General features: G+C 36.7%; 1 protein-coding gene across 4 annotated transcripts in view; it reads left to right on the forward strand.

The window, feature by feature from the left end:
- The window catches only part of HMCN1 (hemicentin 1), a 474548-nt gene that overhangs the window by 376337 nt on the left and 71030 nt on the right, over positions 1–27181 (forward strand). For all 4 annotated transcript variants that reach the window (XM_032317251.1, XM_032317250.1, XM_032317254.1 and 1 more), the window contains 15 exons: positions 1577–1738; positions 2662–2775; positions 2890–3092; positions 3388–3469; positions 3577–3708; positions 4335–4484; positions 7227–7386; positions 8629–8753; positions 8997–9180; positions 9767–9864; positions 10779–11057; positions 16006–16202; positions 20611–20692; positions 22286–22422; positions 26917–27058. In XM_032317251.1, coding sequence (XP_032173142.1) covers positions 1577–1738; positions 2662–2775; positions 2890–3092; positions 3388–3469; positions 3577–3708; positions 4335–4484; positions 7227–7386; positions 8629–8753; positions 8997–9180; positions 9767–9864; positions 10779–11057; positions 16006–16202; positions 20611–20692; positions 22286–22422; positions 26917–27058 — 2247 coding nt within the window. The remainder of the gene's footprint in view (positions 1–1576; positions 1739–2661; positions 2776–2889; positions 3093–3387; positions 3470–3576; positions 3709–4334; positions 4485–7226; positions 7387–8628; positions 8754–8996; positions 9181–9766; positions 9865–10778; positions 11058–16005; positions 16203–20610; positions 20693–22285; positions 22423–26916; positions 27059–27181) is intronic.

Here is a 27181-nt window from a genome sequence, read left to right on the forward strand (position 1 = left end):
AACTCCATACTGTCTGGGGTTCCTCCTCTTGTCCCTAGTGACTCACTGATACCTTCATCCCTCTCCTCAGATGTCAGAATGACTCTGGGGTTCATGGAGTCAGACTACCATAACAAAATGCCAGAAAGTGCACGACTTAAACAACAGAAAAGTATTATTTTACTGTCTGGAGGCTGGGAAGTCCAAAATCAAGGTTCCTGCAGGGTTTGGTTTCTGGTGAAGGCTCTTGCTGGCTTGTACTTGGCCGTTTTGTCCTCATAAGGCCTTTTTACTGAGCATGCATGGCCAGAAAAGCAGGGAAACTCTCTGGTTTCTTTTCTTATAAGGACAATGATCTGATAAGATCAGGGTTCCACCCTTACAATCTCATTTAGTCTTAATTACTTCCTTAAGGTTGCCCTCTCTAAATATGGCCACAGTGGGGGGCCAGGCTTCAGTATAGGAGTGGGAGGGTGGGGGACAAGGAGGGATATTCAGTCCATAATAGCCCTCTCTCACTTCCAGTAAATGCCCTCACCTCCTGCTTTACAGGGAAAAGGGAAGGTGTATCCTGGAAACCACCTCAAATTCCTACCATCAAATCAAGCGTACTAGTAGCATCTGTTACAGCCATTTCTTCCTTCCCATTGTTACAAAAGAAGGTGGAAACATTCCTCTACCTTCCAAAGGCCAATAATTTCACTCTAGATCCCTGCTCACCTCCTCCTCAAAATTCTCATACCATCTCCTCTCTTTTTTTTTGAATATGAAATTCTCACTCTTTCTTGGATCCTTTGCAATAGCACTTAAATTTGTCTCTTCCCTTTTTAAACCACAACCAAAAAAGGTCTTCCTAAGACTTAAACTTTCCCTTCAGCTACCTCCCTCACTTTATACCCAATTTCAAAGCAAATTTCTCTACTAACTGTATATATCTAATGTCTGATTTCCTCACTCCCACTCACTCCTTCCACCACTGTGTTCCAAATTTCACTTCCCCATCACCAGTGAATCTGTTCACTGAATTCACCAAATAGCATCCTTTTAAAGTCCAAGAGGCACTTTCTAGGCTTTATCTTTCTTTCTTCTGTGCATTTGACATCTTTACCATGATCGTTTTGAGAAATTCTCTTCCTTTGGCTTTTGTGACTCTACGCCCTTTATTTCTATCTTGCCTTCCCAGCCCCTCATTCCTGATTGACTTTGTTGGGTCTTCCTTCTCTTACTTGATTATTACATTTCAGTTTTTCAAGCTCTAGACTTTGTTCTGTTCCCGTTCACATCTTAGGTGATCATATGCTGTTAAGTTTTTCTTTATACATTGACAAAACCATTTTAAGAACTGTCAGCTACATTTTACAAATAAAATACACAATAATTCTGTCTTTGAAAATTCTAGTATTCTCTTTCAAGTGGGAAAAAAAACCTGATGGAAATGAGTTTGATAAAGGCATTAGTGAGTTCTAAGACCACTAAATAATTGACTATCATTAACTCAGTGCTTTAGCAGGCTATAGTGGTTGGATTTATATTAATGAATTGAAATATGTATTACTGATAATATCAGATTTCATTTTTAATATATTTACTATTATAGTTCCTCCAAGTGTCATTGGTCCCAACCCTGAAAATCTCACTGTTGTGGTGAACAATTTCATCTCTTTGACCTGTGAGGTCTCTGGTTTTCCACCTCCGGATCTCAGCTGGCTCAAGAACGAACAGCCTATCAAGCTAAATACAAATGCTCTTATTGTGCCTGGTAAGGAACTTATTACTCTTAAATGATGGACAAAACGTTCTCACTTTTCTCAGTACAAATAGCATCAACTTAACTCTCTATCCAAACTTTCGTCTTACTCCTCTTATGTGTTCACATTGGGAAGTGCTTCTCTTTATCCATTTGGGGCCATTAGGATAAGATTGTATAGCTTTATTTCAGTAGGAATGTTCAGTAGCAAGGTCTGCTTTCAAGAATTATGACATTTAGGAACAAACTGCTTAGTAATTCCTTGAGGAATTACCTTAGTAATACCTTGAGGAATTGATAAACTAGCAAGCAGTGCTTTCATTAGATAAAATCACTGGTTGTTTCTAATTAATCCTAAAGCTCCTTGAGGATAGATAAATAGACCAATAGACCATCACTTCTACACTGTGGGAGATTTAAACCCAGAAAATACTTGTTAACGTATTTTGATTATAGTACAATTACTGTTTGTTCACTAGAACCTGTATCAGATAGTTCTACTCTCTATGTTTGGTTACTGGAGAGAAAAAAATTTATGAGTTTCTTCCTTTATAAGGAAGTAGAATAAATACTGAGATCAATGGAAAAGGGAGGATCAAAGACAATTTAATTCAATTCTTTCATTTTGAAAAGGAAATTTTACTGTAAGAGAAAGGGTACATTTTGCTCTTTATCTTATTGATAAAAAGGTTATTAAAATAAGGACACCTGGGTGGCTCAGTTGATTGAGCGTCTGCCTTTGGCTCAGGTCATTCCTGGGATCAAATCCCACATCATTCTCCCTCTGCCTGCTCTGCCTGTTCTGCCTGCAGCTCTCTGAGCTTCTGCTCTCTCTCTCTGACAAATAAATAAATAAAACTCTTTAAAAAAATTTTTTTTAAGTTATTAAAACAACCTCCATGCCACTCTTCAGTTTGCATTGTATTTGCCCACAGGTGGTCGAACTCTACAGATTATTCGGGCCAAAGTATCTGATGGTGGCGAATACACTTGTATAGTGATCAACCAAGCTGGTGAAAGCAAGAAAAAAGTTTTCCTGACTGTTTATGGTTTGTCTTTACTCTCCTCATAAAACTCTTTCCTTCTTAAACTGGTATTAGATACTTTCTATCAGAGCATCTTAATGAAAAAGACATCCTTTTGTTCTTGTTTCCCTCCCTCAGTGCCCCCAAGCATTAAAGATCATGGCAGTGAATCTCTTTCTGTAGTTACTGTAAGAGAGGGGACCTCAGTGTCCCTGGAGTGTGAGTCAAATGCTGTCCCCCCTCCAGTCATCACCTGGTATAAGAATGGGCAGATGATAACAGAGTCTACTCACTGGGAGATTTTAGCAGATGGACAGATGCTGCACATCCAGAAAGCTGAGGTGCATCTTTTATTCTTTTTTGTGTGTCATAACTTGGTGGGATTATGGAAGAAAGAATTTGTATTTGCATCTTCCCTTTAGTACTGTGAGAAATGAGTTTTATTCAAAAACAGCCTCATCAATGCTATTGACCTTGTTTTTGTTTTTTATATTAAAAAAAAAAGCAGGACTGTAGGCGGCGATTAGATTGGGCATTGGAGCATAAAGATGACTGATGATTTAATCTACACTGGAACAGTGTGATTGGTCATCTGTAACTTAATGGAGCACATACAATAGTATCTTTTTCTTTTAGGTGTCTGACACAGGCCAGTATGTATGTAGAGCTATAAATGTAGCAGGACGGGATGATAAAAATTTCCACCTCAATGTATATGGTGAGCATCTGCCTCTAATACAACTCTTTTTCCCCCAGATATGCAAATGAGAAAGTGTCCTGAATTAGCTTCATGAGGACATGTGATTTTCTTCCGTCTTTTCACAGTGCCACCCACTATCGAAGGGCCTGAAAATGAAGGGGTTGTCGAGACAATTAGCAATCCTGTGACCTTGACGTGTGACGCCACGGGAATCCCACCTCCCACGATAGCATGGTTAAAGAACCACAAGCCCATAGGTAATATAGTTGTGTATCTTTCTCATTTGTTTTCTTTTTTTTTTAATTTTTTTATTTTTTATAAACATCTATTTTTATCCCCAGGGGTACAGTCTTTTGTTTTCTTTTGCTTTTAATTCACTAGATTCATAAACCAGCACATTTTCAATACTATGCTTTTAGCTGTGTTTAGTCCAAAATGCCTAATGGACTAAAATATAAACTTACAGAATAGACACATAAGATGGTTATTCATTACATAGAGATTTTTTCTTATTTCCTTTTTCAAAGTAGGCTCTCATTTAAAATGAAAGTATAAAGGACCAACTGTTAAGAAACATATTTATTACATAAAATAGGATATATTGGGGCACCTGGGTGGCTGAGTTGTCTGAGTGGCTGACTCCTGATTTAAGCTGATTTAAGCTAAGGTCACGGTCTGAGAGTCCCGAGATTGAGCTGCATGTGGGGCTCCAAGCTCAGCCCTCTCTATTCCTCTGCCCCTCCCCCCACTCGTAGGTACTTGCACACTCTGTCTCTCTCAGACAAGTAAATCTTTTTAAAAAATAGTGTATATTATGACGAATTGTAGAAATGTTAAAAAGACAAGCTTTTTATGTTTTGTTTTGCTTTGTTGTCCCTTCTAGAAAATTCCAACTCACTCGAAGTACATATTTTGTCTGGAGGTAGCAAACTCCAGATCGCTCGGTCTCAGCATTCAGATAGTGGAAACTATACATGCATTGCATCAAATATGGAGGGAAAAGCACAGAAAAATTACATTCTTTCAATTCAAGGTAAGTGGGGTAGGGGGTGGGCCTGGCTGGCTAAGCCAGCAAAGCATGTGACTCTATATCAGGGTTATGAGTTCAGCCCCACTCTGGGCATAGAGCTTACTTAAAAATTTTTTTTTAAATATTCTTTTTATAATGTTCAGTTAGCCAATATATATAGTACATCATTAGTTTTTGATGTAGTGTTCAAGGATTCTTTCGCTTTTTTAAACCCTACAAGGTATATGGGGTATACTCTGATCTACCTTCAGTTTCTTTATTCTATCCTATCTATAGTACATAATTAGGCTACATCTAGAGATGATTTATAGGGGCACCTGAGTGGCTCAGTCAGTTAGGCATCTGCCTTCAGCTTGGGTCATAATCCCTGGGTCTGGGGATCTACATCTCCCTCCCTGAGCAGGGAGCCTATTCTCTCTTTTCCTTTTCCTCCAGCTCTGCTCTCTCTCACTATCTCCTTCTCTCCCAAATGAATCAATAAAATCTTAGGCAGAAAAAGAGCTCATTTATAATTGATTCAAAATAACTTTGTTTTAGATTTTTTGGATATTTTTCCCAGTTTTGTTAAGATATAAGCACTGTTTAAGCTTAGGGTTTACAGCTTAATGATGTGACTTACAAAATACCTTTAGATACACAAAAAATATTATCAATTTTTGGTCCTACATTTATCAGTATATTTACATTTTCATGAAAATGATCATACTGTGGAAAAAAGAATAATAGAAATTTCATAATCTCCATTCTTCATGTTTACTGAAATGATTACTTTCTAATAGAATATATTCTATTGAATTATTTATTTTAATCTGGTATAACTTATTTTGAGCTAAGCCTATAGATCTGTTCATGTTTATGTAAGTAAGATTTAATTCATGAAGAACTGTAGTGTGTTCTAACTACAGGTCACGGACTGGGTAAATTTCAAATAAGCATGAGTCTTACACTATTTTGGGGTGAGAATAAGGAGAACTAGTTCATCCAACACTTAATTAACTTAATTAACTTAATTAACACCTACTACGTTCCAGCATAATATTGAGCACTGGAGGAAGAATTTGCATACTTTTGATTTTCAGTAAATCTGATTGTTATTTTTTTGTCTGGTGTTTAAATTGAAATGGAAGTCTAACTTGAAACTGAGTTGAATGCTAGTTTTTCTAATTTTATTACAGATACTATGAAAAGAATTTCTCATAAATTATAGAAGTAACTGTGAATATTATCTGCCTGTTTTGAGCTCTGCTAAAGCTAACTTCAAAAATATTATTTTTTTCATTTTATTAAGATATAATTGACATATAACATTATATAAGTTTAAGATGCACAATGTAATGATTTGATAAATATATATATTGCAAAATAAGATTAAAATCCAGCACCTCGGGGCACCTAGGTGGCGCAGTGGATTAAGCCTCTGCCTTTAGCTCAGGTCATGTTCTCAGGGTCCTGGGATCAAGCTCCGCATCAGGCTTTCTGCTCAGCAGAGAGCCTGCTTCTCCCTTTCTCTCTGCCTGTCTCTCTACCTACTTGTGATCTCTGTCTGTCAAATAAATAAATAAAATCTTAAAAAAAAATCCAGCACCTAAAAATTAAAAATACAGAAAAATTGAAATAAGTTTATGGATATTGGTGGTTTCTCTGATTAATGATGCTTTGAGATTTCAAAAGCAAAAAGGAAAAAATAACTATTCAGAGATTGGTTTAATTTTGTTTAATGCATTAATAAAGAGTAAGTACTAATCATGGAGAATGTGGTATGACCAAAAATTTTACCAGACTGTATATGTTTTCATGTCTCAAGACTAGAAAGTTGTGTATGGGGCCTGTCATAGATTAGCTACTTATTGCAGTATGTCTCATTAAAACTCTCACTGGCTAGACTAATTTAGTAACTCTAAATTTTACAAATTTCATAAAATTATTATTACTCTGGATGACTAAGAGGAGATTTGGAGAGGCTGTAAATTGATGTGCTGGTAAATATTTAACAATTGACTGCAGACAAAAAGGTTCTGACTTGTAGCCAATCATTTGCCAGTTTCTATGGTATAAACATCCCTACTGTGTCCCACTTCACGCTCCCAACGGGACGTCAGTGAAGATGGTGAGTCGGGAAGATGTGTAAAACTGGGTCTTGTGTGCTGGTGTGAGCTACCTCCAGCACACTACCATAGTTAATTAGAAGAGGAATTCAACTGTGTTTCTGCTTGAAACCATTGTCAATATTTTTATTATACATTATTCTCAATCAAATAATTAAAGTGAAAAACAAAGATGACCAGAAAGAGTATAGAAATGATTGGATCTTGAAATGTACAACAAGCCTATCCATTGTTCAGAATAAACAATATTTAAATTGCCTTATGAAGAGAGAAACAACCAACTTTGATATTTTTCACAGAGATTGATGGCAAGATTTGGAAAAACATTCTCCTGAACTATATTGAGGATTTAATCTTAAAGTGATTCATTTGGCAAGGAAGAGCCCCCATGAAATAGATTTGTCACTAGCCCAGATGACTAAATAATTGTATCAAGTTCAAATAAAATGAGACTATTGAATCGATTTCTTGACCTTTTCCTCATTTAAAAGTAATTTATAGGGTCATAAGAGTTAGATCTTGAAGCACAATCTAGGAAAAACGGGAAAAAAAATGTCATATTGTTCTATGATTCTGTTTTATTTGTTAGAATTTATAACTCCATGCCTCATTAATGAAAATCTTAATCATTTCCCCAAAGTTCCTCCAAGTATTGCTGGTGCTGAAATCCCAAGTGAAGTCAGCGTTCTTCAGGGGGAAAATGTTGAGCTGACCTGCAATGCAAATGGTATTCCCACCCCACTTATTCAGTGGCTTAAAGATGGAAAGCCCTTAAACAAGAGTGAAACAGAAAGAATCAGGTATGATTTAAATGGATCTTTGCATCATTAATTTTAAGGTACTCTATAATGCTTTAAGCTTCAAATTTCACATGAGTAATACCAAATTCATTGTATTCAGAAAGAAAAAAGATAAAATTTTAAAGAGTTGGACACATTCTCCTTAGTTGCTCAAAAGTGTATGTGTGTGTGTGTGTGTGTGTGTGTGTGCGTGCGTGTGTGTGTGTGTGTGTGTGTGTCTAGGTTTTCCATATCCATCAACACCAATGAGTGAATGAGTGCTTGGCTGATTTTGAAAAAAGAGACAGTACCATCATAACCTCGTTCATTCCTTGTAGTGATTTGTCTAAATCCCGTTTTCCACTGACACTTGTTACCCATACAACAAACTACATAGAGATGGAATAACAATATAGTAAGGGCTTTCTGATACTTTCAACAATATATCATATTTAATAACATGATATGGTAGAAATGGAGTGTTTAGTTTTGACATTGGAAGATTCTAATAAAATAACTATTGTAGGAATACTGTAGAAAGCCATTTAATCTCTTTTTAAAACATAGAAAATTTTGTTCGACAATTAATAGCTTGTGAAGGCAATCAATACTGCAATACTCTTAATTTAAATATCTTTGATCATCTAACTGTATAGTTATTTACTATTATGTAATTCAAGGGAAAAGCACTAGCAATTTGTGGAACATTTTTGCAAAATATACATGTACATAATACTAAGTTGTCACAGTTTAAGTAAGCTATCCTATTCTCATTAAAAATATTACCAAGTCATTTATAGTTAGTTTTTAATATAGAATGTCTTTTAGTTTCTCATTATAACATTCTTCAAATTTTATACCAGAATTTTTGAATAATTTTTATTTAATCCAAACCTTATATTGGTAACCAAAGAAATAGTATTCTAACGTTGAGAAAAACACATCTTTGATTTGGAAAGGGAAGTTCCAACCTGATTTCATTCATTTCCCATTTTTCTTGTAAGGAAGTGGTTATAAAACAGGAATTTTATCTGGTTCTGTAGAATTTTAGTTGACTTCCTGAAATCTCCATCAGTTTTACTGGCTCTGACTTTAACAGACTTCCATGTACTTCGTGAAAAAGGTATGAACCATTATATATTTAAGATGAAGATGCATTTTATGGTGGCATTTCTCTAAAAAGCACAATAACCCAGAGGAAGTTTTCCAGCTCTTAGCTTCTCATGAATCATCTCAGTGCCTTTATTACGATGTTTCCTGTAGGGTGACTGCGGATGGTAGTACATTAAACATTTATGGAGCTCTCCCATCTAACGTGGGGAAATACACATGCGTCGCTACTAACCCTGCTGGAGAAGAAGACCGAATTTTTAACTTGAATGTCTATGGTAAATATGAAATCTCACTCTCTTTTGATTTTGCTACCTTAGGAACCTATTGGTAGAAATGAAGGTCCAGCAGTAGGTGCCTGAAGCATCTAGTTTGAAAATCTGATGTCAGGGCCATTTGCTTTTGGGATAAAAAGCAGCAGTTTGGACAACTGTAGTTGAAATGATTTGAACTAGTAATGCACACCCTACCCTTCTCTCTCTCTCTTTTTCTCTCTCTCTCTCATTTTCTGCATGATGTAGTTCCACCTGCAATTAGGGGTAATAAAGAAGAAGCAGAGAAGCTAATGGCTTTGGTGGATACTTCAATAAATATTGAATGCAGAGCCACAGGGACACCGCCACCACAGATAAACTGGCTGAAGAATGGGCTTCCTCTGCCTCTCTCCTCCCACATCCGGTTGCTATCAGGAGGGCAGGTTATCAGGTCAGCTTTTATTAAGTGTGATTTGCTAGACGGATAAAGTCACTGTGCTTATAGGCTTTAACTTTATCTAAACGGTGCTTAAGAAATGTGTTTTCCTAAATTTTTACCATTGTTTGTTTAGTTTTCACTTTTGGTATCTTTTTAGAAGAAGGAGGAAACAAGTATAAAATGGAATTATTTTTCTTATTTAAATGCTCGTGTTTTAGTAAATTTGTATAAAATAGGTCTTTCGTAGACAGATGTATCATTCCTATATGTATTTCCAAGAGAAAACTTTCTGTGGCAAAGTGATGATGAGCTGCATACTACAGTCATGTGATTTTCATGTTAGCTTCCTTTGTTAAGGGATATTAGAAAAATATTCACTCTTAAATTATGTTCTATTTTTAATGGCTTGCTCTCTGTTCCTAATCAGCTTTGTGGAACAAATTGCATTGCAGGCGTCTGTATTTTTGATGCATCGTTACACACTTCATAACTAAAGTTTCCCAGCATTAGCCATAATCTGTGTATAAATCAGAAATATTTTCTTTGTATATGTTGAATGGTGTTAAATTGTGAATGATTGGGTCAAACTGTTTTTCAGGATTGTGAGAGCTCAGGTGTCTGATGTTGCCATGTACACCTGTGTGGCCTCCAACAGAGCTGGGGTGGATAATAAGCATTATAGCCTTCGAGTTCTTGGTATGTCTCCAAGATGATCATAGTACTTTACAATATTAAGCAACAGGCTTATATTTAGATATTGACTTGTCAGAAAGAACTAGTGAAATAGGATCTTGCTAACTAGGAAACAATGTGTTTTCTCCCAAAGGGCCCGTATGTATTGGAACATACTGTCTGTTCAAATACCCTTCTAACCTGGAGTTTTGCCTTAAGTCAAATCTAAATTTTTAAAAATAACATTTTAATCCAGATGCATGGACCAGTCTTTTCATACAAAGAGAAAGTTCAGACTATTTTCTAATAATATTAGTGGCTCATTTTGAGTATTTAAAATATGCATGAATATGCGTGTGTGTGTGTGTGTGTGTGTGTGTGTGTGTGTGTGTGTGTGTGTATGTAGACAGAGAATTAAAAACATTCCATTTCTGAAATATTAAGGTTTAATAGTCCAAATTTCTAAATCCCCAAGTACATCTCAGAACAGTTGAGTAACTATTTACTATAGTCTACAAATTAATTTTTTGGATTATATAAAACTTACTCTAGAAACTGGTAATATCTTCTTTATCCTACATACAACAGTTGAGAATATACTTCTGAAACTATAATATACATTATAACAAATTAAAGAGACAAACCTAAAAAGTTAAAAAATGACCAAAACTTAAAGCTCGTTTGAATTTTATATGCTCTACAAGAAAACCATCCTGAGGTTTTGTTGCTAATATTTTGGAACATTAATAATGAGCCTATCTAATACCTGTTTTTATAAAACAATCAGCAATTATTTATATGCTATCTTAAATTCTGTATTTTAAAATAAATCATAGAAACACTATAGAACTACCTGAACAATTAAAAAATTTTTTAATCTAAATTGGTCTCAAATTAGAATAGATGTGTAAATTTTACCCGTTTTGTTTTCTGTGTAGTGCCACCAAATCTGGACAATGCAATGGGAACAGAAGAAATCACAATAGTCAAGGGTAGTTCTACCTCCATGACATGCTTTACAGATGGAACCCCAACTCCCAGGATGTCCTGGCTTAGAGATGGCCAGCCTCTGAATCCTAATAGCCGTCTGAAGATAAGCACTCAAGGAATGGTTCTTCAGCTCGACAAAGCAGAGACTGAAGATTCAGGAAAGTACATCTGCATTGCCTCAAATGAAGCTGGAGAAGTCAACAAACACTTTATCCTGAAGGTCCTGGGTACGTAAACGTTTAATAGTTGGGAAACAAGTAATAATATTTAGTAAGTAAGTGTAATTTTTAGAATCACTTGCTATGGGGATAAATTTGTAAAAATTTCATTGTATTTCATATTTCTGTTTTGTAATTTACCTAGGTTTACTCTTACCTTAAGCATGTTAAGTTTAAATTATTTTATTTCTTATCTATCTAAAAGATGAAAATTCCCACTCATAAAACATTATTCATTAACAAAATCATACAACCAATTGATAAGTACATTTTTTTAAAGATTTTTATTTATTTATTTGACAGAGAGATCACAAGTAGGCAGAGAGGCAGGCAGAGGGAGAGGGAAAAGCAGGCTCCCCACTGAGCAGAGAGCCTGATGCGGGGCTCCATCCCAGGACCCTGAGATCATGACCTGGCCAAAGGCAGAGGCTTAACCCAATGAGCCACCCAGGCACCTTTTTAAGTAGATTTTTAAGTTTTTTCAAAAATTAAAGCTCTTGATAAATACCAGTTTAATGGAAAAGCATGATATTTATACTACTTTATGTTATTTCAAACAATCTTTTCAAATGATCCAACCTATAGATTATTGTTGTAATAGTCATTTCACATAGTCTAGTTCCACTTACTGTTGTGTGCATTGAAACAAATATTGGAAATGTGTATTACCATGTTCTACATGCAAATAAGTAATATAAAGAGAAAACACATCTTTTACTTGAAGTCAAAAATTTTGACTGCACTGGGTGTGGTGCAAAAATAACGAATACTGTTATGCTGAAAATAAAAAATAAATAAATTAATTAAAAAAATTTTTGACTTTGGGAGAGAACTGAAGATGAAAGAGATGAACTCTTTCTATAATTAATTATTTTGGGGGAGTTCTGTTTGTTTTTTCACTACAATGTAGGTAAAACCTCAAGCTCTTCCAGAACAAAATATGCCTCACAAGGAAGGATAAGAATAATTTCGGCATGGGGCTAGCATGTATTTTCAGAATGCCCTGTAATCTTTCTCACAGTACCTATATCAATTTAATCATCTGTGTAACTTTATACGTCTGCTTCCTCCTTAATTGAGCTCTGGGATGGGCTGTCCCCACCTTACCTATTGCTGTATTCCCAGGATTTAGCATTTGACACGGGATATTTATCACTTGGATTGAATTGAATGGAATTAGATACTTGCTAGCTGGATTAAAGGGAGTTTTAACTGTAGAGGGAGGCAGAACGCTATTTAAATAAACAAAGAAGAGACTGTGGTATAGAAGAATGTTCCTTACAATGAAGGTTGGTAGTGGAAGAGGTACTCCAGGGTATTTAGAGACAAAAGACAGAATAAAATGTGTTTTGATAAGGAAGGCTAGAATAACAAATCCCTGTACACCAATTCACAGGATCTCAGGAATAACAGGAGATGATATAAATGTGCTCTTGTACATTATTGCCATATTAAGTATGAACTATTGCCTATACATTATGGTCCAGCGATGTTTCCAGTCATCATGTAGCAAATAATCACTGTACACCTACTATGCGTGTGACATATGGCCTGGTCCAACATGTGGCAGAAGGAAAGGGGGAAAGCATGCTCCCTAGGATTTCAAGAACCCAGCAATAGAATCACAGCCCAGGGCACTTCCGGATGAAGAAAACAATGATGTTGTTAGCATGGCATACAAAGAACCACCTTCCTACCTACAAGGGTTTATAAGGATAATTTCTTCTTAAAGCAGATTTGAAAACTGGCTCAGCAGAAAGATGAGAAGATTCAGCATTTCAGCATCTGTTGAAAGCTAATTCCATTAAACCCTGAAAAAGTCTTCACTTGGATCAGTGCTACACCCCAAATGTGAAAGTAACCATCCTAACCTGGAGAACAGCTATTCTTAGTTTCATGCTATCCACATGGTGGAAGGTGTTATGATGTATTAGTTATTCTGAAAAGTCCAATGTAACTCAGATATTGAAAACAAGGAGAAAGCTCATACAAAATGAAGCTAAGGGGTTTCGACAGGGTCCAGCCTATGAAGAGCTTTGTTGACCACATTAAAAATTTGGTTTTTATCCTAGAACAATGGGAAACCATTAGAAGTTCTAATATGTGGAATGCCATGAGTGGAACAGCAGTTTGAAAAAACCACTGACTGCAAAGTGGACAGCTACTTGGAGAAGGACAAGCGTAGACTCCAAGAGACCCATGTATTATTAGGAATTGTGCTTGGCTATGAATAGCAGAGTCTAAGTTTGGCAGCTTGAACAAATAATTTCTGTTTTTCTTGCTGAGTGAGATGTCTGGAGATAGGCAGTAGTTATGCTGGTTAACCAGCTCGGATATTTACAGTTCTCTTGACTTTTACATCATGGTTGGTCAGTGATCGTGCATTGCCTGGTGACCCCCAGCATCACTAGATGCAACAGCAGAGCAGAAAAAAGAGGAAAGGTGAAGAGTTGCCTCTATAAGGACTATCTTAGAGGACCTACAAAAACACTCCCATATACATGTCATTGAACAGAATCTTCACAGACCACTCCATCTACCATCTACTACAGAGAATAGGAAATGGATTTTTTTAGCAGACTGACAACCCCAACAAAATTGGGGTCTGTTAAGGTGAAAGAAACAAATAGGGGTGGGTACCTAAAAGCAGGAAATAGGTGATATTAGTCTAAGTAAATAGCATTGTAGCTCAGACCAGTAATGGAGGTAAGAGGAAAAAATGTATTTGGAAATAATTGCAGGTAGAAGTATTAGGACTTCCTTGTGGATTTGGTTATATGGTAGTAATGAAGAAGTTATCAAGGATGGCTCTGAGTTTCTGGCATATATGACTGTTGATTGGTAGATCCATCTCATAAATGCAGGAAATGTGGAAAGGGACGAGGTTTTGAGGAATAAGGTAATAGGTGTTTTTATGAATCCATGTTAAAATTTGAAATAGTGTCCAAATATTCCACTGGAGATATTAATCTGATAATTGCATTTGTGGATTTCAAGCTCAGAAGACAGAGATAAGCTAAAAACATGAGTTCTGTAGTCATCAGAGTATATACACCTCCTACTCTGTCCAAAGTATATGACATATGGACAAGACACGGAATAAAATAGTTCATAGTCACTTAAATTGACATCTATCTGTAAGATCTGATGAGGGTTTGAATCAGATGGGAATATGTTGTTTCTATTATTGCTAATGTTGTTGTTTTAAATCTAGTGACTATAAGCTTTGAGGATAAAGACCATGCCTAATTGATCTGTGTATCCGTAGTGATCAAAACATGGTATATACTAATAAATGGAAGGAATAAGGAATTGACTTTGGTCAAATGGAGAATCAGATAAGTGCTTTTGAGTGATATGAACAACATGCTTTGGGAATTTAAATGGAGAGAAATTTTATTGTTAGTGTTGAGAGAAACAAGAAAGGATTTACAGTTTTTATAAATGAATTTAATGACATTGATGTGACCTTCATAGTACTTGAACATGTTCAGTTAGAGGATGGGACTGTTGGAGGTTATAGCAGTAGAAGGAATAGCATTAGTCAAGTCACAGAGCAAAAAGAGACTGGACTTGCTGAGGGACAGAAGTAGTTGAATTTGGTGCCTAGGTTACTTACGTATATTAAAAGTACATAATTTTATAAAGATAGAGACCTATTGCAAAAGCTTTGGAAGCCATGATGAAGAGTTTTTATTTAACTCAATAAGCAACATGGAAACACTGAAATCCTTCAAGCAAGAAATCTTGGATCATTCTAAAATGCATTTAAGAAAATGGTCATAAGATGAATGAAAAAAAGAAGTCATGTGGGTCAGTGGTTAAGAAACTCTGACTTCTTAATTATAATCTGGAAAGGAATATTAGATTTAAGGAAAATAAGGACCATAGGTGGAGTTGTTTGTTTTGTTTTTGTTTTTGTATTTTAGTAAGCAGGTTTTAATAATAATACCAACAGCTATAGTAGACATTGTAGTAACAATAACTGTTTAAAAAATCTTTAATTATAAAATATATTGAGAAACATAAATTGTAGTTTATAGATTATCTCATTGGATGCTCACAGTAATCCTATCGTTAAATAATAGTGCTATTCTTACTTTAGAGGTTTGCCTAAATCCACTAAGCTAATAATTATTGGAACCAGGATTCAAATTCAGGCTCTGCTGTGAACCTCTGTTGTAAACTATATTCCTGATTTTAAAAAAAAAAAAGTCTAATCCTTGGAGCTGTCCAACAGCTATTTTGGCTTGCCTGGTGAAATAGTAAGCTGGAAATGTTCATAGAAAACTTGAATGATCATTGTATGAAAAGTCTGTTTTAAAGGGATTCCTAAACTTGAGAATATTTGGACTAAGGAACATTAATGTTTCTTCCAAGTGTTTAGATTCTTTAACATCCTCTTGAGAAAGGTAATTTAGAAATATAAATAACAAAAAAGGAAATTATTTCTGCCCAGACATAACAAATGTGTTTTACACAGAAATAGTCTCCAAATGTAACTATTTTCTCTTCTGCTTAGTCATTGTTTCCTCTTAAAGTGCCGCATAGAAAAGATGATAGCAGAATTCCACAGCATTTGCCTGTTGCTTTTGTAGAAATAATAGCTACAATATCTCTCTTTTAAAAATGGTATAAGATGAGCTTAGTTTTTATTGTTCCCCAGTCTTGGCAGTTAGGTGAGACTGTTCTAGCTGAATCCCCACTGCTGAGCTATAATTGCCTGGGACTGGCTTGCCTTTTCCTTCACGATCTCAGATAGACGTGAGCCATGCCTTTTTAAATAGTGCCAGTGACAAATGGTAATAACATCTAGGAATGATCATTTTGGTATTTGACCAATTTATATTATATGAACATAAATTTGAGATGAATTTCCTCTTAAGTTTTCCTAATCAGCAGTAATGTATCAAACAGCAAGTTTATTTTGTTGTTCTTTTTAATTCCCTTTAAACAGAACCACCTCATATCAATGGATCAGAAGAACCTGTAGAGATTTCAGTGATTGTTAATAATCCACTTGAATTTACCTGCTTTGCTTCTGGAATCCCAACCCCTAAAATCACCTGGATGAAGGACGGACGGCCCCTCCCACAGACAGATCAGGTACAAACTCTTGGAGGTGGAGCCGCGCTTCGAATATCTAGTGCTCAGGTAAGCGTTGAAGTCAAAAATGTTATTTTATCCTGGCTTACACTTCTCACTTGCTAATATAGGCACAATGGAGAAATGATTTTTTTGAGTCCAAATAGATCATAAGATCCCTCTCTCTAACCTTAACAAGGGTAGATTGGTGCTGTGGTATGCGTGCTTGGATAGACTAAGAGAAGCAGTGGAAGTATCATATGAAACTTGGAAGAAGCAAGACCCTTTAATTTTTGCAAGTTTTTTCAAGGGGCCGTAAGTATTTTCCCAAGTTCTTAATTTGTGCCATGTAGCTCTTTAAGCACTGGAGAAAAGCTGTTCAACATATATACAGATGAGGCCTCAAAGAGAAATTTTGGTCTCCAGAATTAACTAGCAGACATAAAAATCTGAAGAGATGCAATTTTTCAAACACTCAATTCAGTAAAATTGTTCTTATAGTTTGTGTTTAAGGAAATTCATCAGAAACGTAAATATATTAAAGAGACACGTGTCTGGGGTGCCTCACCGTAGTAATCCTCTGTTGTACTCACAATGACGAATCTTATATTATGGATATTCTCCATCTGTGCCCTAATAACCTCGTCTGTAACTTTGGGATAAAAATAGTAATAATACCTTATTACTCCACTTGAGGATTTAAAAGATCATTTAAGATGATATGCTTAGGAGCACCTGGGTGGCTCAGTGGGTTAAGCCTCTGCCTTCAGCTCAGGTCATGATCCCAGAGTCCGGGGATCAAGCCCTGCGTTGGGTTCTCTGCCAGGAAGCCTGCTTCCCTTCTTCCTCTCTCTCTGCCTGCCTCTCTGCCTGCTTGTGATCTCTGTCTGTCAAATAAATAATTAAAACTTAAAAAAAAAAAATAAAGATGATATGCTTAGACCAGTGCCACAGGCATGTAAGTGTTAAATAGAGTTAGAATGGTTTCTCCTGCTGCTATTGTTAGGATAATCATCATCCCTTTAAACATGGAATAACAAATTATTTAATTATATTCTGTGTGCATTTTCACTGAGGAAAGAGGAAGGAAAGGGACCTGAAAAAAGAGAGCTAAGGGCTATGACTTGTCTACTGTGTCCATCCTGTGTACGGCTCTGGGCTCTGTCACACCGGTGACTCTCGTGACAACCCTGTGAATCGGTCTTCACCTCCATTCTACACAACCAGAAACAGGCACAGAGAGATCAAGTACTTGCCGGCCAAGGACTCACCACTGTTCAGTGACAGAGCTGGGTCTCCATCCTTCTTCGGCTTCAGAGACCTAACCAGTGGAACTCAGCACGTTCCCTTGGGACGCCTGGGTGGCTCAGTTGGTTAAGCAGCTGCCTTCGGCTCAGGTCATGATCCCAGCATCCTGGGATCGAGTCCCACATCGGGCTCCTTGCTCCGCAGGGAGCCTGCTTCTCCCTCTGACTCTGCCTTCCACTCTGTCTGCCTGTGCTCGCTCTCGCTCTCTCTCTCTGACAAATAAATAAATAAAATCTTTAAAAAAAAAAAAAAATAAAGATGATATGCTTATTAGACCAGTGCCACAGGCATGTAAGTGTTAAATAGAGTTAGAATGGTTTCTCCTGCTGCTATTGTTAGGATAATCATCATCCCTTTAAACATGGAATAACAAATTATTTAATTATATTCTGTGTGCATTTTCACTGAGGAAAGAGGAAGGAAAGGGACCTGAAAAAAGAGAGCTAAGGGCTATGACTTGTCTACTGTGTCCATCCTGTGTACGGCTCTGGGCTCTGTCACACCGGTGACTCTCGTGACAACCCTGTGAATCGGTCTTCACCTCCATTCTACACAACCAGAAACAGGCACAGAGAGATCAAGTACTTGCCGGCCAAGGACTCACCACTGTTCAGTGACAGAGCTGGGTCTCCATCCTTCTTCGGCTTCAGAGACCTAACCAGTGGAACTCAGCACGTTCCCTGTTTCTCATATCAAGGAGAACACGCCTTCCATTCCCCTCTTTCCTCTCTGTCAAACATTGCAGTAGCTCTGAGAAAACTGGGGTTAGCTGTCAAACCCCTTACTGAATGAAAACCCTCAAATGTTATAATTTCAACCGATAAAAAAGGAGCCCAAAGAATTTTTTTTTTAAAGATTTTATTTATTTATTTGACAGGCAGAGATCACAAGTAGGCAGAGAGAGAGAGAAAGGAGGAAGCAGGCTCCTGGCTGAGCAGAGAGCCCAATGCGGAACTTGATCCCAGGACCTGAGTTGAAGCAGAGGCTTAACCCACTGAGCCACCCAGGCGCCCCGAGCCCAAAGAATTTTTTTACATAAGGAGACAGGGAACTGTGTGGAATAGAATTATAAGTACCAAAGAATAATGATAAAGAAAGCTTAAAAGGAAGATTAAGGCCCCATCATAGTAGGTCTTAAATGGAAACATTATATAGTTGGGTTTAATTAACAAAAGGAGACAAAGATCACATTATTAGATGGTGACCCACAGGAGGTAGCTATTGTGGAGAATACAAACATAATACCTAAAACATGTCTCAGCCTTCGAGAAGTTTCTGGTTGTCTAGGGGATATAAAACTAAACACATGACAAAATTAAGAAGAGAAATAGTAAGAAAATCATTCTTAAATATTTTAGAAGTGGAAAATTAAATATCATCAAGTCCCAAGACTGACCTTGGTTCCTCTGCTCCTGTGTCTTCAGGGCATCTTGTACATTATACATTATATTTTACTTATTACATTATATTTCACTTATTGGGACTCTGTCTTCTCGTGTATGTGTCTGTAACATACAGTTATGCCTGACACATATTGGAAGCTTTGCAAATTCTGAATTGTGTGGTAGAGACAGGAGTTTCCTAAAGTATCTTCCATCAAACACTAGTTCTTTTTTAAAAAATTTTATTTATTTATTTGAGAGAGAGAGAGAGAGTGTGTGTGTATGAGAAAGGGAAGGGTCAGTGGGAGAAGCAAGCTCCCTGACGAGCAGGGAGCCGGATGCGGGACTCGATCCCAGGATCATGACCTGAGCCGAAGGCAGCTGCCCAACCAACTGAGCCACCCAGGTGCCCCCAAACACTAGTTCTGTGAGTTATTCCAATGGGGGAAATTCTGTGACTGAATAGAATTGGAAAACCTTATATACTATATCTTTCTCTCCTCTGTGAGCCATAGTACGTGTCCAAAATACTGCCAAATACTACTCTAGAGAAATTCAATTAACTATAACTTTTGTGACACCCTACGAACAGAACACAGTCTAGAAAATATAGCTACCAATGATGACTGTAGGCATACAGAAAGGCACAAATTATCAGGAAGTATTTATTGGAGGAGGCAAGATTTAAGAATAGACATGAATGATGGTTCAAATTTGGTTAAGTCAAAACAAGTGGAGAGGGCAATATTACTTGGGAATAAAATGAGTTGATTGAGAAAAGTTGAGTTTTAAAGGCTCTCAACATATGATGGGAAACACGGAAATTATTTTCTAGGCCTCAGTACATTATTTTAAACTCTTAATAGAAGGACTGTGCAAGTGCCATTCTTCTTAAAGTTGAATTGAAGTATTTTTGCAAACATACTAGTCTTAAATTTTTTTGAAGGAGGTTTTGCAGCCTACCAAAAAGTTTTTCCATACCTATAAAGTCGGTTTTGAATGTAAGAATTTAAAAATTCACAATATTCTAAGAATGTTCAAGTAGTAAAATAAATGAAAACAGGATTTTTCTGCTTTTCCGAAAGAAATTTTTTTCACAGAAGTAAGATCATCTGTTTTCCAGAGTATATTTTATGCATACATAAGCATGGGCTGTGTCTACACAATGTCAAACATATGAAGGAAGACTAACACTTGCAGTGGAAACTATGCATAGGGTTTTTAAAGAAATGTTTCTGGTTTTAGTCAGGTAATAGTAAACCATGCTGTCAGTCTGACACAATTTACAGCCAGATTATAGAATGTAGCTCTTTTGTTTCACCACATTAACCAAAGACGCATTCAAAATATGGTATTAATGTACTTTAAGTAACTTGATATTTTATTTGTTTATTTAATAAATTGTATTTCATTTTCTTCAGGAAGATGCCAGTTGAACTTTTAAGTCTACCTTTATGTCCATGAATGCTTATTTGTTCAATAAACATTGTGTGTCTCGTCTGTGACTTCTGGTGCTAGGTCCTATATATATATACCTGCCTTTTCTGAGATCATTAAATATACCTAACCTGAAAACATTTTGAGATCAAATATTGAAACCCTCTTAAAACATAGCTTAGCAGAGAGCTAATCACAAATGTGAAAACGTTTATTAAATTTGATTTGTTGTGCTATCTTCATGATACCTTGTTTTGTGGGAGACTTTATATTCATTCTAGTGAATACTTATTCTCTTCATGAAACCTGACATGTTAACATTGTGTAATTCACTTATTTGGATTTTGCAGGTGGAGGATACAGGAAGATATACGTGTCTGGCGTCCAGTACTGCAGGAGATGATGATAAAGAATATTTAGTGAGAGTGCATGGTAAATTGGGCAAAATATCCTGCCATCTATCATATACTAACACCTATCTAGAAGCCATAATTGATGGAACACGGGGAAACTCCCTAGCATACCATAAGATATGTTTATGTATAAGGAAATATGTATTTTGTAAATCTGATTCTTATATCTGGCTGATCAAATGCTTTTTGGAAATACCTCTGGACTTCCTGACTCATTTATTTTGTTTCTGCACAAATAATTCATAGTTCTTTATTTTAAAAAATCATAGACTATAAATTACAGTAAAGAAGAAAATATATCAGGGCACCTGGGTGACTCAGTGGGTTAAAGCCTCTGCCTTTGGTCAGAGTCCTGGGATCGAGCCCCACATTGGGCTCTCCGCTTGACAGGGAGCCTGCTTCCCCCTCTCTCTCTGCCTGCCTCTCTGCCTACTTGTGATCTCTGTCTGTCAAATAAATAAATAAAATCTTTTAAAAAAAAAAAAAAGAAAGAAAGAAAAAGAAAATATATCATCTAGTCTCATTACACAAAGGCTTTTTTGCATACAAATGTGTTGTCACAGAAATGTACCCTACAGCATATAGTATCAAACATGTTTTTCATCTCTCTTAATGGTTTAATAAACATGTTTTCATGTCAAAAAACATATCTTTATAACATTTTTTAGTGATGGCCCAGTATCCCATTTTATGAATATGCTATCATTTATTTAATCCATTCCCGATTTTTGGATATTTAAGCTGTTCTTGCATTTTCGCCAGTATGAGGAATACTGTTATAGACATCTTTGTGCATACATATTGGCCTATCGGCCTGTCCCCTTAATTCTTTTATTTTGATAAAATTCTGTAGGTACACTTGCTTGATTACACAAACACACATACACATTAAAAGCTTCAAGATTTATTGCCAAACTACCTTCTAGAAAAGTTGGGCCAATTAGACTCAGGTCAATATTATTTCAACATAGAGATAAAAATTACCCTTTATTGAAAGGAACATTTAAAAAACCAAACAGAAATTACTTATTTCATTGTCATAGCCTGGATGACTAGGCAGTGCAAATTGTCTATAATTTAGGTGCCTCCCTTCCTCCCATGAGCCCTACACACAAATTAGACCTTGCCATTAATTGACATGTAAATTCTGTATATAAAAGTCACATTAAAAAGATATATTTCTGAATATTATGAAAGTGTCTACATTTCTCTATATTATGATGGAAAAGACCCTGATTTAGTAGTTTGGAAATTTGATGTTCAGAGAAAATTCGTACCAGCTGTGGAACCTGGACAAGAAATCCCTTTTTTGTGCCTTAGTTTCTTTACCTGTTAAATGGTGATGATGTTGTGATTATATTACTTAGCCTGTCATTCATGTGACTGTTGGAAGAATTTCATTACTTTATATATGTGAAAGTACCGAGTAAGACTTTTAAAAAAAGTCTACTACGGGTAACCATTTGTACGATAAATTGAACAAGTAATGTCTTAAGTTTATGCCTCTAATTTTGTATAACAGAAGCAACACTTGTTGAAAATGTAAGATGATTCAGATCATTTTTATATCTTGTTTATTGAAAGCCTCTGACATGTTTTTTCTCATACCCAGTACCCCCTAATATTGCTGGAACTGATGAGTCCCAGGATTTCACTGTGTTACGGAACAGACAAGTGACATTGGAATGCAAATCAGACGCAGTGCCCCCACCTGTAATCACCTGGCTTAAAAATGGAGAACGGTTACAGGTAAGTCTTGCTATGTTCCAAAAATCTATTTTGAAGGGAAAAAAAACCCACCTGTAGAGTCTTTGGTAGGTAGACAAAACCAAACAACGTCAGGCTACTATTATTTGACATTGGAAGGGTGAGCCAGGGTCTTTGAGTCAACCTTCTTTTCTCAACCTGTACTGGGGTAGTTATTAACTAGTTATGGGTCAAAAGATAGGTATTCTGATTCAGACACTCTGTAAATGTATCTCCTGGAGCCCATGGATTAAAATTGGATTTGAAACACTCAACTGTTTCTTTACTTGAGAAGGAAGAAATCATCCAACTCTACAAAGAACAAACTTCTTACTGAATTTTTCTGGAAAAAACTGGGGCCCAAGGAGGGACCCCCAGGATCTATGTGATACCTTGGATACCAGGAATATAGAATTGGAATACTTGAAAAACACACTTAGCTCTCTAGAGCTTCCCAAGCTTATGGAGTGTCTGTCTGCTATGACAGTGTGTCACAGCACGGGATCCTAAATAGCCTTTTAGGGTTGGCTCAAAGCCTTGACTTTGAATGCTCTGATTGTTCTTATCCTAGTACTTATGCTTTTTCACCCCCTTTTGTTCTTCCTAATCCTGTTTATATAACCTGTGGGTGTTACACTATGCCTAATTATAAAAGGAGATTAAGTCCCCTAACACCTAAGGCAGAAGGACTTCCACGACCACCAAACCATACCGAAGGACTAAAACCAGAGTGGATTCTGAGAGTTACTTACATGCCAGATTATTGTTATCACTTAACTTTCCTGTGCCTCAGTTTCTCTATTTGTTCTACCCCTACTATAACGGTGGACACTATAATTGCTACTGGGAGTAGATGTGACCCTTGAGGAGCTCACAGACTACTTCAAAAGACATAGAAGTACATGAAAGATTAGAGCATGGAGATGACTCACATGTTAGAGTGAGGTACAGCATTTTATGAAAACAGAGGAGCAAGTAACTGAGACTGCAGGGTAAGGAAAATTCAGGGGAGCCTCTTGGAAAGCACAAGATCAGTTTTAGATGATGGGTAGATGCTGGGTAAGAAAGAAGAAGGGGATTCTAATCACAGGTAATTGCATCTACAAAGCCCTTACAGGAAAAAGAATGCTGCTCTAGCAGGAATTACTAAGTATCTTAATGTGGCTGAAGTAGGCCTTGATTAAAATCCTTTGATGATTCCCCACAGATTTCAGGGATCAGGTTAAACTATCCCACTTAGCTCACAAAACCTTTCATGTTCTTATTTTTTCTCCACAGTTATGTCTTCCGTGTGTCCATTTCAGACAAAACCATTAGGTGTTCAGAGGCACCTGGGTGGGGCAGTCAGTTAAGCAACTGGCTCTTGGTTTTGGCTCAGGTCACTATCTCAGGGTTATGGGACTGAGCCCCACGATGGGCTGTGCCCCCATTGCAGAGTCTGCTTAAGATTCTCATCCTCTCCCCCTCCTTCTCCCTAACTCCCACTCACATGCATATGCACTCTCTCTCTCTCTCTTAAAAAAAAAAAAAAAAAAACTAAAAAAACAAAAAACTATTAGTTGTTCATAGAGACTGAGTGAATGTTGGTGATGGACAAGTTTAGGCTAATCCCTGCTATGATCAAGTGATGTTAGTACTGGCACAGGGTGAGCTCAACAGTAATGAAAAAAGACATGAGTTCAGTTTCAGATATTTTGAGTTTGAATTACCAATATAGTATCCAAGTGGAGATTCTAAAAAGTACTGAGAAATACTGGTCCCTATTTCATCAAAAATGTCTTTGACGTGATAATCTTCCATGGTATGACCAATTGTTAAATCTGTAGGTTTGTATGAAGTTGACCAGGAAGCTTCCAGTATGAGATAACCTGTAAATGAAAACAGAGTCTAAGGCAATAATAATAATAATAATACTTATAAGGTGAGCAAAGGAAGAAGAAAAGAAGATCAGAACTGAGAGGGAGGACTCAGAGACATAGAATTAAGTTTAGGAGACATTGGTGCACTAAACACCAAGGAAAAGAGAGGAAGTGGTTAACAGAGTCCATTAAGATGAAAATTAAATTGTGTCCATGGTTGTAGCAATACACAGAAGTGATTAAAGATCAGAAGAATTGTTCTTCAGTAGAGTGATCAAAGGAAAAGATAGGTTACAGTTGTTGTGGGTGTTAAGGAAGAAGAAAGAATGGAAATAATTATGGCATATTCTTTTTTTAAATTTTTTAATTTTTTTTATTAACATATAATGTATTATTAGCCCCAGGGGTACAGGTCTGTGAATTGCCAGGTTTACACACTTCACAGCACTCACCCTAGCACCTACCTTCTCCAATGTCCATAACACATATTCTTGAAATATAAAAGAGATTTTATAGGTTTATTTACTGAAAGAAAGCAACTGAAGATATAGGAGGCGGAGAGGTTTATAAACAATGCGTGTTGGACAGAGAGGGAATGGGAGCCTGGTCACAGATGAAGAGATGAGCCTCGGACAAAAGGCTGACTGTTTTCCACAGAGGTAGAAAGATGGGAAGGTTGCATTCACGTGTCAGGTGGGAGGGGCAGAGAACTGCAGGCACAGGGCTCTGGTGCTCGGCATGGAGCAGGAAGCAGCAGCAGCAGCTGAGAATGAGAGTCTGTCTGAAGAAAGAAGTGCGATTTGGAAGAATCACGGGTGGCCAATGGGAAGAGAACCAGGAAAAATTGTCATGAGACTTGATGGCTTAGCAGATCTTACTGATGTTCATAGGACCAAAACATTATAAGAATCAACTGTGAAAATTTTTATTAGCCTAAAACCCTGCTCTATCCATATAAAAAAAATTACAATTATATGTTTTATAGAATTTAACATACATGTTTAAGAAATCACATATTCTCATCAGAGGCAATAAAATATAATCACTAATAGCTCCTATAGCAATGAAAGGCCTAGAGAGGGGAACTGGGTGGCTCAGTCTGTTAAGTGTCTACCCTTAGCTCAGGTCATGATCCCAAGATCATGAGATCAAGTCCCAAATTGGGCTCCCCGCTCAGTCAGGGAGCCTGCTTCTCCCTCTCTGTCTGCCCCTCCCGCTATTTGTGTGCTCTCTCTCTCTCTCTCTCAAGTAGATAAACAACAACTTAAAAAAAAAATAGAAAGGTTTAGAGAAATGGGGCTAAACTGAACATTTTAGTATGAACACTTTTTTCATTAGGAATATACCCTAGAACAACATGGAGGTCAGAGGCACTGACCCCACACATACTCAGTCAGAAGTCTGTATATTACTTTGGAATCCCCCAAAATTTTGCTAATAATCTATTGTTGATCCAAAGCTTTACCAATAACATTAACAGTCGATCAACACGTATTTTGTATGTTATATATGTTAAGTACTGTATTTTTACAATAAGGAAAGGAAAATGTTAACAAAATCATGAGGAAGAGAAAATACGTTAATAGTACTACATTGTATTTTTTTTTTAAATCCACATATAAATGGGCCCATGCAGTTCAAAGGTCAACTGGATATCTATGTGGGACAGAGCCCACATGGCAGAAAAATCTTACTTAGGCTCTCCCTGAAGTATTTCCTTCTTTGGCTCAACCAGAAAATAGTAGTTGTTGATTCTACCTGGCATTTTTTAATGATTATGAACGTCATGCTTCTTAATTTATACAGAACTACTTGTTTACATCTATTTTCCCAATTAGACTTAATAATAAAGATTAGATTTCATCATCTCTATAGTCTCATAATTCTTGGTCCCATGCCTGTGCACAAAATAAATGCCTAACAAATATTTGCAGACTAAAATTTATTTACTTATTTTTCAAATGTTAAGAGATCATTAGTTTACTAGTCATGGAACTTTCAACTGTAAGTGGCAGAATTCAAACTCAAACCAACAATTTAATTTTAAAGATTTTATTTATTTATTTGACAGACAGAGATCACAAGTGGGCAGAGAGGGAAGCAGACTCCCTGCTGAGCAGAGAACCCAGTGCAGGGCTTGATCCCAGGACCCTGAGATCGTGACCTGAGCTGAAGGCAGAGGCTTAACCCACTGAGCCACCCAGGGGCCCACAACAATTTTTTTAAAGGCAGTTATTACCTACAGCGATTGGTGAACTTGGGTTTTAGGTATTGCTAGGTCCAACGGTTCTCCTCATGTAATCAAGCATCTGTGTTTTTTTTCTCTGAATCTCAGCTCTGCTTGGTTTGTTTTAGATTCAGAGCTGTCCACACATGGTAATAAAACTGCCACCAGCCTATGTCACCCTCACTACCAGATAGATTAAAAAAAAAAACAAAAAAAAGTGGTCTTATTCACCAACACTTCCAACAAAGTCTTGCAGAGGGCTCTCAGGGGCCCAACATGAGTCACCTGCTCAACCTTGGGTATCCAGATTATTGTGGCCAGGAGAGCTGGGAATCTTGATTGTGCCCTTGTTATAAAGTAATATTCTTTTTTCCTGATATTTTAATCATAAATTTTACTTGCTGAATCTAGGCAACACCTCGAGTACGAATCCTATCTGGAGGGAGATACTTGCAAATTAATAACGCAGATCTAAGTGATACAGCCAATTATACTTGTGTGGCCAGCAACATTGCAGGAAAGACTACAAGAGAATTTATTCTCACTGTAAATGGTAAGAAAAATTAACAGTTGTTTCACAATTTAAAAATTTAGCCTAGCGTATTCCAAGACATAGTAACATTTTTATTTCTTAGGGGTACACTCAATGAATTCTTGTGGTTATCCTATTTTTTCA

Source organism: Mustela erminea, chromosome 17 (genome assembly GCF_009829155.1).
Source record: "Mustela erminea isolate mMusErm1 chromosome 17, mMusErm1.Pri, whole genome shotgun sequence".
NCBI lineage: Eukaryota > Metazoa > Chordata > Mammalia > Carnivora > Mustelidae > Mustela > Mustela erminea.